At 32.9% G+C, this 13,711-nt stretch overlaps 1 protein-coding gene across 1 annotated transcript; it reads right to left on the reverse strand.

Moving 5' to 3' along the window:
* Positions 1–10,793: 10,793 nt before the first annotated feature.
* LOC18040882 (probable glutathione S-transferase parA) lies at positions 10,794–12,100 on the reverse strand. The gene is made up of 2 exons (XM_006432007.2): positions 11,746–12,100; positions 10,794–11,288 (listed from the first exon to the last, which is right to left on the reverse strand). The coding sequence occupies exons 1-2, from the start codon at positions 12,058–12,060 to the stop codon at positions 10,944–10,946; spliced, it is 660 nt and encodes a 219-aa protein (XP_006432070.1). The 5' UTR covers positions 12,061–12,100; the 3' UTR covers positions 10,794–10,943.
* Positions 12,101–13,711: the final 1,611 nt, after the last annotated feature.

Consider the following 13,711-nt stretch of genomic DNA (forward strand, 5'->3'; position numbering starts at 1 on the left):
TAAAGGAGGACTTGGGTATAAGCCTTACTTGAGACAAAAATATTATAAGAATTATTTTGTTAAGGCTACCTCCACAAGTGATCATAAGATTATTTGTCATTATTGTAATGGAAATGGTCATATGAGTTTTAGATGTCTAGTTAAGAGAAATGCATATTATGGAGCAAAATGTATTTGGGTTCCAAAAGAAATTAAATCTAACGTTCAAGGACTCAAGAGTATTTGGGTACCAAAGCACACAACTTGAATTTGTTTTGTAGGTACCACAATCAAGGAATGGTGGAGAAGTTCCTTGATGGAAGCTTGTGAGGATAATCATTTGAGCATGATCTAAGAGAAAAAGATGAGGCAAGATGATTTAATTATTTTGGTAACAATTCTTGCCATATTAATTTTGTTGAATGAATCATGATAAATAAAATTGCGAAAGTATGCTTGTATGTTTACATGATGGAATTATCATTGTGTGTAATATTGAGTGATTTATCATGATGGATTTGTTTGATGTTAATGTTTATGAAGTGTTTAAGCATGATAGTTAAGTGGTGTGTTTAATTTATTCACTTTTGAATGTTTATATGTTTAATTATTGTGAAAATCTCTAGTCTGCACAAGTTGTAATGAATTAGTCATAACTCCTTCTAGAGAACTCAAAATCCAGCTCTGTAAAATTTATTGGAAAGCTAACTTAATTATCTTTCCAACGGTATATAGCTTGTACATTACTTCTGGCTCAATCAATACAGTTTTTATTCCGAATTTGACCTTTCTGCATTTTATTTTTGAATGCTTATAAGCACTCCAAATCAAGTCTGCACATGTTGTAATGAATTGGTCATAACTCCTTCTAGAGAACTCAAAATCCAGCTCTGTAAAATTTATTGGAAAGCTAACTTAATTATCTTTCCAACGGTATATAGCTTGCACGTTACTTTCTGCCTCAATTTGGACTACCGGTTAGCAAATCCGGAAAGCCGGATTCGCAAGGAACGCTTGCTGGACCAAACCGGATTTCCGGTTCTGTCAATTCGGAATTCCGAATTCGAGCTGCATTTTGGCAAATCGGCAAGCCGATTCTCTCTTGCTATCTTCTGGATCCAACCGGCAAGCCGATTCGTGTTATCCGGAAAACCGGATTTGCGTGAAACATTCTTGTGTCTAAAATCATCTCTAAAATCGTTTTAATTGATTCAAACTTACACTTTTTACTCAATATCTTAAAAAATTCGAATTTGTGCATTTGGAGTATTTCAAATTACCACTTCCATAGTGTGCTCTCCTTATGGATTTTACCATAGTTTTCTATTATATTATGCACCTACATTTTCATATGCATTGTTGCTTTCATTGTGGATTGATGATGATTATTATTTGATATTTGGATGCAAATGTTTTATTTTGAGCACAAAAGATAATCTTGGCAAATTTGATCCAAAATTTGATGTTGGTATTTCTCTTGGCTATTCAAACACAAGCAAAACTTATGGAGTGTATATCAAAAGAACTTTGATTGTGGAAGAATTTATACATGTTATATTTGATGAGTCTAATTCTTCCTCTATGGAGAAAGTTGTTGTTGATGATAATGTAGATGAAAAGCTACAAGAAGATTATCAAATGATAGCCAAAAGAATGCACCACTTGAAAATCAAAAGGAGCAACATGAAGAAATAAATGCGGAGTAAGATGAAGGTACTTCTCAAACACTCCCTAAAGAGTGGAGGTATATTTCTTCTCACCTTAAGAATTTAATTTTGAAGATCCATCACAAGGTGTAACTACTAGATCATCACTTAAAAATATATGTGAGCATTTATAATAATGGATTTGATCACTTGTTCTTTAGCTCATAATGATGGCTTTTTAGCTATGTTGATTTTGATGATCTATAATGGCATATGTTGATTTTGATTATCTATATATTGCTATTATATAGTTATGCTTTGATGACAAAGAATGTGCTTTGATGATTCCATTGTAGTTGATGAAATTTGATCTTATGGAATCTATGATTGGTGAATGGATACATTTTTTGTATGCTTTCCTAACGTATTGTTAAATATCCATTACTTGCTTTAAATAATATTGAAAGGGGGAGAAATACATGATCCTTGAGATCTTGGCGCATATGAGAGTGTAAATTATATTAAAATGTCACATTAGATCTTTGATGAGTTTAGTTGTCTTGATTTCTAAAATGTGATTAGTAATTATATGTTTTTTAAATTGTTGACATTATGCTCTTATGACTTTTGCATTCCCTTGCTTAGCTTATTACTTGTTCTATTTTGGATAATATGCTTTTTGAACATTTTTATTGTCCAAAGGGGGAGACAAAGTAATAAATCATTTTAATGATATAAATTGGGGGAAATAACATGCATTTTGAGCATTCTTTTAATGGTTGATATATGATTATGGAATCCTCGGATTTAATTGTTACAAGTGTTTGAGGAATTCATATTGATTTTGATGATTAATGATTATATGTGCATTGCTTGATGAATGGATGGAGTTGTTGATTTATTATAATTGTTTAAGCTTATATGGAAGTATTTTTAACCATGTTGTGTATTTAAGGATTTGTTCATTTTTAAAGGGGAGACTTTGCCGAAATTTTTTCCTCGCACAAAATTGGTAATATCTTTATCGAATTATTTTTTATGCTTTTGTTTCAATTGCATCTATCTATTTTTTTTATAAAGGGGGAGATAAAAGTGATATGTTTTTGGATAAAATCATTTTGGTTAAAATTTTAATTGGCCATATATTTAGGGGAGCATATAATATGTTTTTGGATAATATGCATTTTGAACTTTTTTGTTGTCCAAAGGGAGAGACAAAATAATATATCATTTCAATATTGTCAAAATGAGGACAATAATATGCACTTTGAGTATTCTTTTGATGATTTTGATGATATATGATTATGGTGAGGACTTGATGATTTTGAGATATAATGATAATTTGTGAGTATATTACTATCTTGTATTTAAGGTAATTCTTGTTGTTAGGGGGAGATTCTTTCAAAATTTCCACTTGAACAACATGGGTAACAAATTTGCTATTTTTATTCTTTTCCTTTAAGTTTTCTTTTTGATGATGAAGGGGGAGAAGAATACATGTTTTCAAACTTATAAAAATTTGCTACTTTTGTCTTTGCCAATTAAGTTTTTCTTTTTGATGATGAAGGGGGAGAATGATTTAATTTGTGTTATGAAAATATATGCATGTATCTAGGGGGAGCATGTATGCGAGGGGAGTTTTTATTAAACTATTTTCAAATCATTTTTTAACTTGCATTGATTAAGGGGGAGCTTTTTCATAACAAGATTAAATTTTTGAATGTGTTTTGTCATCATCAAAAAGGGGGAGATTGTTAGCCTATATGGCTATAAATATTGATTTTGATGATAACAAACCACATGTATTTTAAAAGCTTTGATAATGTTTTTAAAGTTTCGGATTTGGACTTATTTGAAATTATTTAAATGGTTTTGGGGTCATTATATAATTTCACAAAGTTTGGGCAAAGTCATAATTTCAGAAAGTTTGGGGTTAACGAAGAATTATTTAGAAATTCTGAAATTGGACTTATTTGCAAAGTTTCATAACGTTTTGGGCCATACTACAGTTTTATAAAGTTTTAGGGTCAAATTGTAAATTTCGGGAAATGTTTTACTGTAGCAGTCACTGTAGCAAGCGGCTTACCGGATACTGATAAACGGCAAGCCGGATACGGGGCAGTAAGCACCAGAACGAAAGCGGCTTACCGGATATGGTTAAACGGCAAGCCGGTTACGACCAAAAATGTGCATAACGGCTAGTAACGGCTAGTTTTTGAGTTCAAACTTTATCAACTCTAAACCAATTCATTTTTGGTAACTCAAGCAAGCATAAACAAGTGCACACAACATATATTGAGCTTCCATTTCGTAAATCATCATTTGTTGAATCATCATTGAGCTATAATTTGTATATCCACTCTTAAAGAGAGATTCATTGTTGTATTTATCATTTCTCATCAAATTGTGAGAGTACAAGTGTGAGAGACACTTGGGGTGAAGAGATTGGAGAGATAATCTCTTGTTGTAAAGGTTCATTGACACCTTGAAGTCAATTGTAATCGTTTGAAGCCTTGGAAAGGCTTGGATAGTGAAATCCTCAAGCCCGGTGTGCTTGGAGGCGTGGACGTAGGCGGGGATTGCCGAACCACGTAAAAATCATTGAGTTAGCTTTCTCTTCCCTTACTCATTTATTATTGTGCTTTTATTGAATTTATTGTTTTCGAATTTATTAAGGCATTAGATTGAATTGTTGTGTGGTTTGCCTAGAATAATTTTAAAATCCCAATTCACCCCCCCTCTTGGGTTGCCTAGTTAGTATTTCATGTAAGCCTTTTGAGATAATCCTAGAACTGTTCTAAATTTGTCACGAAGAATCTCTATCCCTAATACATAATGGGCTTACCTTCAAGTACATGCACTAATTAACAATGTTCTCCTGGAACTCACTTCTCTTGGAACCCATAAGAGGTGACAATATCACGAAGTTTCAAATACCACCATTTGGATGGTTGTTTAAGTCCATAAATGGACTTTTTAATCTTACGTCCCATGTTTTCTTTACCAAACTCAACAAAACCATTTAAGTTTGACCATGTATACATCTTCGAACAAACTTCCACTGAGAAAAACTATCTTCATATTTATCTTATGTAGTTCTTAATGAAAAGCGCTACTGCTGTCATTTTAATTTATAGTGAGTCTTTAGTAGAAATAGGAGAATACGTTTTTGTGTAATCAACACATTTTTCTGATTGAAACCTTGGATAGAAGCTTGGCATCTTTCTTGGTTTTGAAAATCTATTTGTAATCAATTGGCCTGCATCTATCCGGCAATTTAACTAAACTCCAAACCCCATTATTTTACATGGAAGTCATCTCATCGTGCATGGCATATGTTTAAGATGAAGATTTTGGACAACTAGGCTCTAATCCCAAACTTGTAACCAAGAATGAATTGAGGTTTTCGATAAATATATGGAATTGAAAAGATAACTGTAAAGATAAAAGATAAAAACTTACATGAATCTATTACAAAAAAGAAAGGAGCTTTTATTGATAACAAGCTTAAAAGTTTATAAAGAAAGAATTTTTAAACACTTAAGGCTTAAAAATCTTGAAAATTTAAAGCTTGCATTCTAAAGCCAAGATACATTTCCTTTATAGTTCAAGAGAAGTTTACAACTAATTTTTATCTATGTTTTACAAGATTTTACTCAAGATATGAAGAGGCAACATGTCCTGGATCATAAAATGTGAAATCTAAGGGAAAATGTCACGTTAATGATAAATTTTATCACCATGGTCAAATTTCACATCTAAAATTCAAACTATCACCACATCCAAATCCCATATTTGATCTCTTTTCTAGTAATATTGTCAATTCATGTTGTTCAGATATAATATTTATAAGTTAAGAAGTTTAAACGAAACAAAAACACAATGTTAACTTAACAACACCAAATCATACACAGAATAGATAAGAGTGTCAAAAGTAAAAACAATAAATTAGGAAAATATGGGAAAAAAAAAGAAAATGTTGGTCATATCCATGCCCCCAAATTGAATTAGAGATCATTAAGGGTAGACATGCAGTTCCAAATCAATTTTTGTGCACATAACCTGACATGACTGAATAAATTAGCAAGATAAGGATGAGTTGTTGAGATAAAATTCATTAGAGAAAGTGGCCAGATAAGGATGGGTTGTTAAGATAAGTTTGTTAGGGTCATAGTTTAGACTTTGTACTGTGTAGGAGTGTGTAATAAGGCTAACTCTACAATAAATTTTTATTATTTTTATGTATCTGCTTGAAGCAGAAGGGTATGGAAAAATTATCTTAATATTTCAATTTCAGTAAAGAGGAATTCCTCCTGGAAGTGGGAAGCTAATTTAACCCTTATCAATGGTATTAGAGCGATTCATCCTACCTTGAGCAAAGGTGATAATGGCTGGTGGGACTAAAGCACAAGAGGCTAAACGCATAGATGAAGCTATTCGACAACTAAAGGAAAATTTAAATAAACATGCCACTGATCTAAAAGAGCTGAGAAGACAACTACTGACATCAAGAAACTGAAGCAGATGATGAGTACTGTGATTACCAAGTATGAAGAGCTTGCCTCGTTCATGACAGGGGACAACATATGTGAATCTTCAGCCAATTCCACAAAACGAACTGAAGGGCACCGAGAATACTTTTCAATGAAATATGTTAATTTGGATTTTCCACAGTTTGATGGTGATGATAGATGAAGATGATAGATTATATGTGGCTTGTATTTACATGGAGGCAAGAGCTTTGGATTGATTCCAAGGGTACGAAACTTTTAAGCCTAAGATCACTTGGAAGGGATTTATTAAAGATCTTATATTGTGTTTTAGTCCTAAAAGATATGATGATCCAGTCGCCCAACTCTCAAAGCTAAGACAATCAGGCACAATACAAACAATATCAAGAGCAATTTGAGGCTTTGGTGGTCAAAACACAGGGCTTATCTTAATAGTTTTTTATGAGTTGTTTTGCAAGTGGATTACGCGAGGAGCTGTAGAATGGGTATTACTATTTGAGCCTACAACTTTAGTTCAAGCCATTAGTTTGGCGCGTATGCAGGAACAAACTGTGAATGCAATAGTTAGTCGTGAGAAGCATCTATTACGACAATCTAGTCATGGGGCCATGCCACAATTATATTCCATCTATCCAAAACAACATTAGGAACGGTTAACTCTGAGGTATGCCTTAAACTTGACTTGGTAAAATTACTAAGTCAATTTGAATTTGTTTTTTCAGAACCTAGAGGCTTACCACCATCAAGAGCACAATACCATAAAATTCCATTGAAACTAGACTATTCAACAGTAAATGTATAGCCTTATAGATATCCCTATTTTGAAAAGAATGAAATTGAGAAAATTATTCAAGAAATGCTTAAAGCAGGTACCATTCGACCGAGTGTGAGTCCTTTCTCTTCACCAATGCTCCTAGTGAAAAAAAAGATGGTACATGGCGCATGCGTGTCGATTACATAGCCTCAATAAGGAAACAATTAAAGACAAATTTCCAATTCCAGTGATTGATGAACTATTGGATGAACTCAATGGTGCCCGATACTTCTCCAAATTAGACTTACGGTATGGATACCACCAAATTTGCATGCACTTTAGTGACATTCATAAAATAGCTTTTTCAACTCATGAAGGTCATTATGAGTTTCTAGTAATGCCATTTAGGATAACAAATGCACTATCAACATTTCAAAGTGTTATGAATGAGGTATTTCGTCCTCACCTTTGCAAGTTTAGAGGAGTGTTTTTTTATGATATTTTGGTGTACAATTAGGATTAGGAAAGCCATATATGTCACCTTCAGACAACTCTTTCATTATTACAACACCAAGAGTTTTTTGTTAAGTGGTCAAAATGTATATTTGGGCAACAAAAACTAGAGTATTTGAGGCACATACTTTCTCATGAAGGGGTTGATGCGGACAAGGAAAAAGTTGCTGGTATGCAAGCTTAGCCTCAACCTACAAGTTTGAAGTCATTAAGAGGATTTTTAGGTTTAACAAGATGCTATAGGAGGTTTCACTGACTTGCTAAAAAAAGACAATTTTGTATGGACACCTGAGTTACAGAATCATTTGAACAATTAAAGCGTGCTATGACAACTACACCAGTTTTAGCCATGCCTGATTTCAATAAGGTTTTTGTGGTGGAATGTAATGCAACTAAAAACGGGATTAGGGCAGTACTGATGCAAGAAGCTAAACCCATTGCTTTTATCAATAAGGCATTTTCTAGCAAAAATCTAGGCCTTTCGACTTATGGAAAAGAATTGTTGGCAATAGTATTTGCAATTACCAAATAGAGTCCTTACTTAGTGGGACAACATTTCAAGGTAAAGTATGATCACTTTAGTTTGAAATATTTGCTTAAGAAAATAATTACTACACCTGTACAACAAAAATGGCAAACTAAATTGCTAGGATATGATTTTGAGATTGCTTATCGAAGTGGTCAAGAAAACAAAGTGGCAGATGCTTTATCTAGAAAATTTGAAGATCAAGTTGGCATTAGCTATAACCTTCCAAGTCCCTGATTGGTTGGAACAATTGAAGCATTAATGGCAAGTTGATTAGCAAGCCATAGATTTAATTAGACGTTTGCAAGTTGACCCAAAAGCAGTACCTGGTTTCACTCTAGATCAAGATCAGATCCTTTATAAAGGGCAATTGTGGGTTGGGCTGAACTCTCCCCTTAGATCTCAAATTTTATTTAAGGCACATAATGGTCCTTGTGGAGGTTATTTTGGAGTTTAAAAGACATTGCACTGAATCAAATGAAGTTTCTGTCAGAAGGATCTCTGCTAAGATGTCTACAAGTATGTTACCGAATGTGATATATGCTAGAGAAATAAAAATGAAACAGTGGTTGTGGCTGGCCTACTTAAGCCATTACTTATACTAAAGAGTCTATGGACTGATATTTCAAGGGATTTTATATAAGAACTTCTCTTTTCACATAGTAAGGACGTAATATTTGTAATACTTGATCGACTCAGCAAATGCTCTCACTTCATTCCACTCAAGCATCCTTACACTGCCTTAGAAGTAGCTCAAGTCTTTATGGACAATGTTTTCAAGCTACACGGGCTCCCAAAGACAATAGTAAGTGATCATGATCCCATCTTCACTAGCAATTTTTGGCAGAGACTTTTCAACATCTATGGCACTAAACTTCTTATAAGTGCTGCATACCACCCACAAAGAGATGGCCAAACTGAAGTGGTCAATCGTTGTTTGGAGCAATATTTAAGATGTATGATAGGAGACAAGCCAAATGAATGGGTTCGTAGGCTACTTATGGCTGAGTATTGGTTCAATACAAATTTTCATACTGCCACAAAGCTCACACTATTTGAAGCAGTGTATGGAAGAGCTCCACCTTCATATATTATGTATAAACTAAGAGATTCAAATGTAAACTTGCTGGATAGGAGTTTGCAAGATCGTGACAAGATGATACAGTTACTCAGAGAAAATTTAATTCAGTACCAACATCGAATGAAGCAGATTGTTGATGCCAAGTGCACTGATCAAGAATTCAAAGTTGGTGATATGGTCTTCCTCCACTTGCAACTGTTTCGTCAAGCTTCTATTGCTTTGAGGGGCAATAGAAAGTTAGCTCCAAAATATCATAGACCTTTTCCAATTCAAGCCCGTGTCGGACATGTGGCCTACAAATTACAGTTGCCAGCCGGTTCAACAATTCACCCAATATTTCATGTTTCCTACCTAAAAAAAAAGTTAGGTAGCTGGTCATCTTCGATTCCACATATTCCTCTGGTGGATGCTGATAGGCGCTTTCGTATCGAGCCTGTTGCAATACTGGACCGTTGCATGGTTCAAAAGAATAATAAGGCCATCACTCAAGTCTTGGTTCAGTGGTCAAATGCTTGTCCAGAGGATGCTACGTGGGAAACAATGTATGACCTCAGACAAAAGTACCCAAATTTTTCGCCTTGAGGACAAGTCTGATTTGAGAAGGGATGGAATGATATGACTGAATAAATTGGCAAGATAATGATGAGTTATTAGAATAAAATTCATTAGAGAAAATGGCCAGATAAGGATAGGCTGTTAAGATAAGTTTGTTAGGGAAATAATTTAGACTTTGTTTTGTGTAAGAGTGTGTAATAAGGCTGATTCTACAACTGCTTTTTATTATTTATATGTATTTGCTTGAAGTAGAAGGGTGTGGAAAAATTATCTTAATATTTCGATTTCAAAAAAGAGGAATTCCACTTGGAAGTGGGAAGCTAGTTTAACTTTCTTCTGTTTTTTCTTCCAATACTTATCATAACCATGCTGCTTTCATCTCTACTAATTCCACAACATCGGCTTATTGTGCATAGATTTTATCAAAATAAAAGAATGAAAAATAAAATTGAACCCCCAGACCAGAACCTGAAATGTGTACAGCATAAAACAAAGCCCTCGAATTAGAGCGGCTTCATCGAGAGCACAAGTTGAGACCGATTTGAGATTTTTAATTTTTTGCACATTACTCTGCCACCTTCATCCTTGATAAAAATTTCATTTCAGAGCATCGGCTTATTGTGCACAATCCTATTAAAGTGAACTAAACTTAAATATTCCTAAAATTTTCAACTTTTTATCTTTGCATATGGGAAAAAAACCCTACTTTAGGGTTAATTGTTAACAATGAGAAAAGACCAAAACACCGTAGTTACTTTTTGTTTGGGCATCGGCCTCCATAAATTTTATTTTGGGCGTGCTATCCATCAAACTCCACAAAATTCCTCTGCATCCCCCGACCCCAACTTTTAAACATTTTTTATCAAAAAATATAAACAATAAAATGATAAATACTTGTACAAAACCAATCCATAATTTAGAGATCCCAATGTTTGAATCTCAATATTACATGTAACTCATTTTTTAAATAGTAAATTTCATAGTTCATAAAATTATTTTACCATCATCTAGTGGATGAGTGCTACATATATTAGGACTCAAATTAAAACTTAAATGTTAAGAATCTTAGCATTGCTCTTTAATTATTGTTGAGACGAATAACATTACTCATATCAAGTTCCTCTACCTTGTGCAATAATGTATTTGAAAAACGACAATATTATCATTAAAAGTAACTTATTATTAACTAATAGCTACCACGAAGGGCTTTTGATATTTGTTTACCAGCCATTACATACAACACATGCACATATTTTTTGTTATTTGGGATTTTAAACTCTAATAAGGAACAAGACAGTTTGGAAACTAATAATAAAAATGTCGTCACATCACTTGGAATTGGAACCATATAAATACAATCACTGTCTGGACTGCCTGTCTACTGAATCCCATATTTCATTCTAAGGCCCAAAGCAAAGTCGTAGATGTCGTGAGGATCAGCAAGGGAGGCAGACACACTCTCCTTCTGTGAGCACCTCTTGGCCCACGCAATAAGCTTGGGGCACTCTGCTTCAACGCTCAAGTTCCCAAAAGTCTCGTACGTGTAAAACCATGTTGTGAATGGAACCAACGCCACATCTACAAATCCAATACTCTCGCCGCCGAAGAAGTGTTTGTCTCCGAGCTCTGCTTCCATGTTCTTCAAAAACCCTATCATCTCCTTCTTTGCTGCCTCTTGATCTTCTCCTTTCCCCGACCAAATCCTCTTCCCAATACCGTATATCTATATGAATGATGAGCAACCACATAAAAGTCCACGTTCAGCATGATATTTGGTAAACATGAGTTTGAAAGTCTGAAAAATAAATAATTTTGTATAATATTGTAAGAATAATATGTGTTTTCAGCACAAACTTGTTAGCATAAAATCAACAGAAAAATAATCATTTTTTTTCTTTTTTATTGTCGTTTACTATTTCATCCTTAATATGACAAGAGAGGTTTGATGAGTTTTGGAAAAGAGATAATATATTTCGATAAACAATTTTGATTATTATTCCCGTCCAAACCATAATTTTAAGTATTTACCAAATTCGTTAAATACCTATAACTATGGCTTGAATTCTATAGTTTAAGCCACAATTGCTATATAACAATGCCAAACAGAACGTATTTAATAAAAAGAAATAAATAAATAAAAAGAATATAATTATTAAGTGATGTATGGCTAGGGAACTTACATTTTTGTCAACATAATCAGCCCAAAACCTGGCTTGAGATCGAAGGTAAGAATCAGAAGGCATAAGAGGAGATTTGTGATGCCAAACTTCATCAATGTATTGAATGATAATAAGGGATTCACAAATGGGTTTCCCGTCATGAATTAGAACAGGAATTTTCTTGTCAACCGGATTCATCTCAAGGAGTAAAGGGCTCTTATCGAACAAGTTCTCTTCTTTTGATTCATATTTGATTCCCTTCTCGGCCAGTGCAATTTTCACTCTCATTGCAAAAGAACTTGGCCAAAAGCCCAATAAAACCACATTCTCAGCCATTTTTATTGCGACAATAGGTAATTAATATTTAGTTGCTTTAATTTGGTCTGCTGAATCAATAATGAATATCCAGGGTATGAAGTATTTATAACAATCATTGAACAGTTCTGATGTCATTGCTTTGCTTATGTGCTTCAATATTTGCCTTCTTGCTTCTTCTTAAAACCTTTATCTTCTTAGAAAAAGGAAAAAAAAAAAAAAAAAACAGTACTAGTCTACAATCCGACACTGAAAAGTCTAACACGCATGTTTCCTCTAGAAGGCGTCTCAACATCTTCCTTGTTCATCAAGTATTAACTACTATTAATTATTTTCATTTGATTCTGTATACTAATTTTCTAATTTATCCTACCCCGCCGCCCTCATTATATTAGTTTTTTGGTAAAACTTGCTTTTACAAGTGTAAGGTAACATCTATAATTAAGCTCAAGCATTTCTAATTTAGAGCAAGTTATATACAGATATATCTCATTCAAATAAACAATACAATGTTGCTAAGCAAATAGTACTTTTTGAAGTTTTTATTTTTTATTTTTTTTAAAGATACAAAACCAACTTTAGTCAAAGACAAAGTTGAACACATAGTTTATTTTCACTTGTACTGTGCCCTATCAATGGGATGTGCTGAACCTGAGATTTAGTGGGTTGCTTGGATAGTAATTATTTTTATTATTTATTGGAATGAAATTTTTAAAAAATCATGTGATTATCAGCGATTTAGTTTTTGTTAACATTTTGTCAAATGTAAAACATATTCTAGGGAAAATTAGTATATCCCCCTCTTGTTTGCAGAAATTAAGCAAAATCCTCTTGATATTTTAAAATTAGTTTAAACTCCCCTTACCATTCACTACAAGAATTGAGGCTTTATGTAACAAAATTTTTTTCACTGCCTTAGGTATGTTTTACCGACGACAAAAAGTATTTATTCGCCAAATATAAAAAAAATAATTATTATTTTAACTTTTTAACGACGACTTTTTCATTGTTGTAAATTAGCGACGAATTTCCTTTTCGTTGCCAAAACATTAATTTTTTGCGATGAAATTAGTTCTTTTGCGATGATTTTTTTTGTGATAAGTAAAGTTTTTGTGACGACATTTTTCTATTTAGCTACGAAATATACATCGCTAAATACTATTTTCTTGCGACAAAATAACTTTCATTGCTAAAGAATGATTTCATCACCAGAAAGTGACCAATAGCGATGAAAGCTTTTTCATTGCTAAATATACATATAGCGATGAAATTATAAGTTTGTCACTGAAAATATTCATTTAAAGATTTAAATTATGCTGTATAAAAAAAAAGATTTAAATTATGCCAAAATTTCAGACCTTTTTTCATGAAATTTAAATTTTTTCGCTAAATGTATATTTTTAGCAATGAAATTCATTTCGTCACTAAACAAAGTGAAAATACAAAAACTATAAGACGGATTATATTTCCTTCAAAATTAAGTTTTAACAACGAAATTCAGTTCTCAATTTATATATTATTTACTTTATTTCTTTCATTCTCTCACTCTCTTATATTCTTTACAACTTATGTTACTATTATGTTATTTATAATTCTCATTCTTTAATATAATCTCTACTTTTTTTTTTTAAGATATTGTAATTTTTTTTTTACTTAACTTATTTATTACAAC

Source organism: Citrus clementina, unplaced genomic scaffold (genome assembly GCF_000493195.1).
Source record: "Citrus clementina cultivar Clemenules unplaced genomic scaffold, Citrus_clementina_v1.0 scaffold_5, whole genome shotgun sequence".
Taxonomy (NCBI): domain Eukaryota; kingdom Viridiplantae; phylum Streptophyta; class Magnoliopsida; order Sapindales; family Rutaceae; genus Citrus; species Citrus x clementina.

Excerpts from the sequence above, each read along its gene's own strand:
- LOC18040882 (XM_006432007.2), bottom strand. The coding sequence starts at position 12,060 with ATGGCTGAGAATGTGGTTTTATTGGGCTTTTGGCCAAGTTCTTTTGCA. Across the intron at positions 11,289-11,745 it reads CTGATTATGTTGACAAAAAT|ATATACGGTATTGGGAAGAG; the intron begins GTAAGTTCCCTA and ends TCATTCATATAG.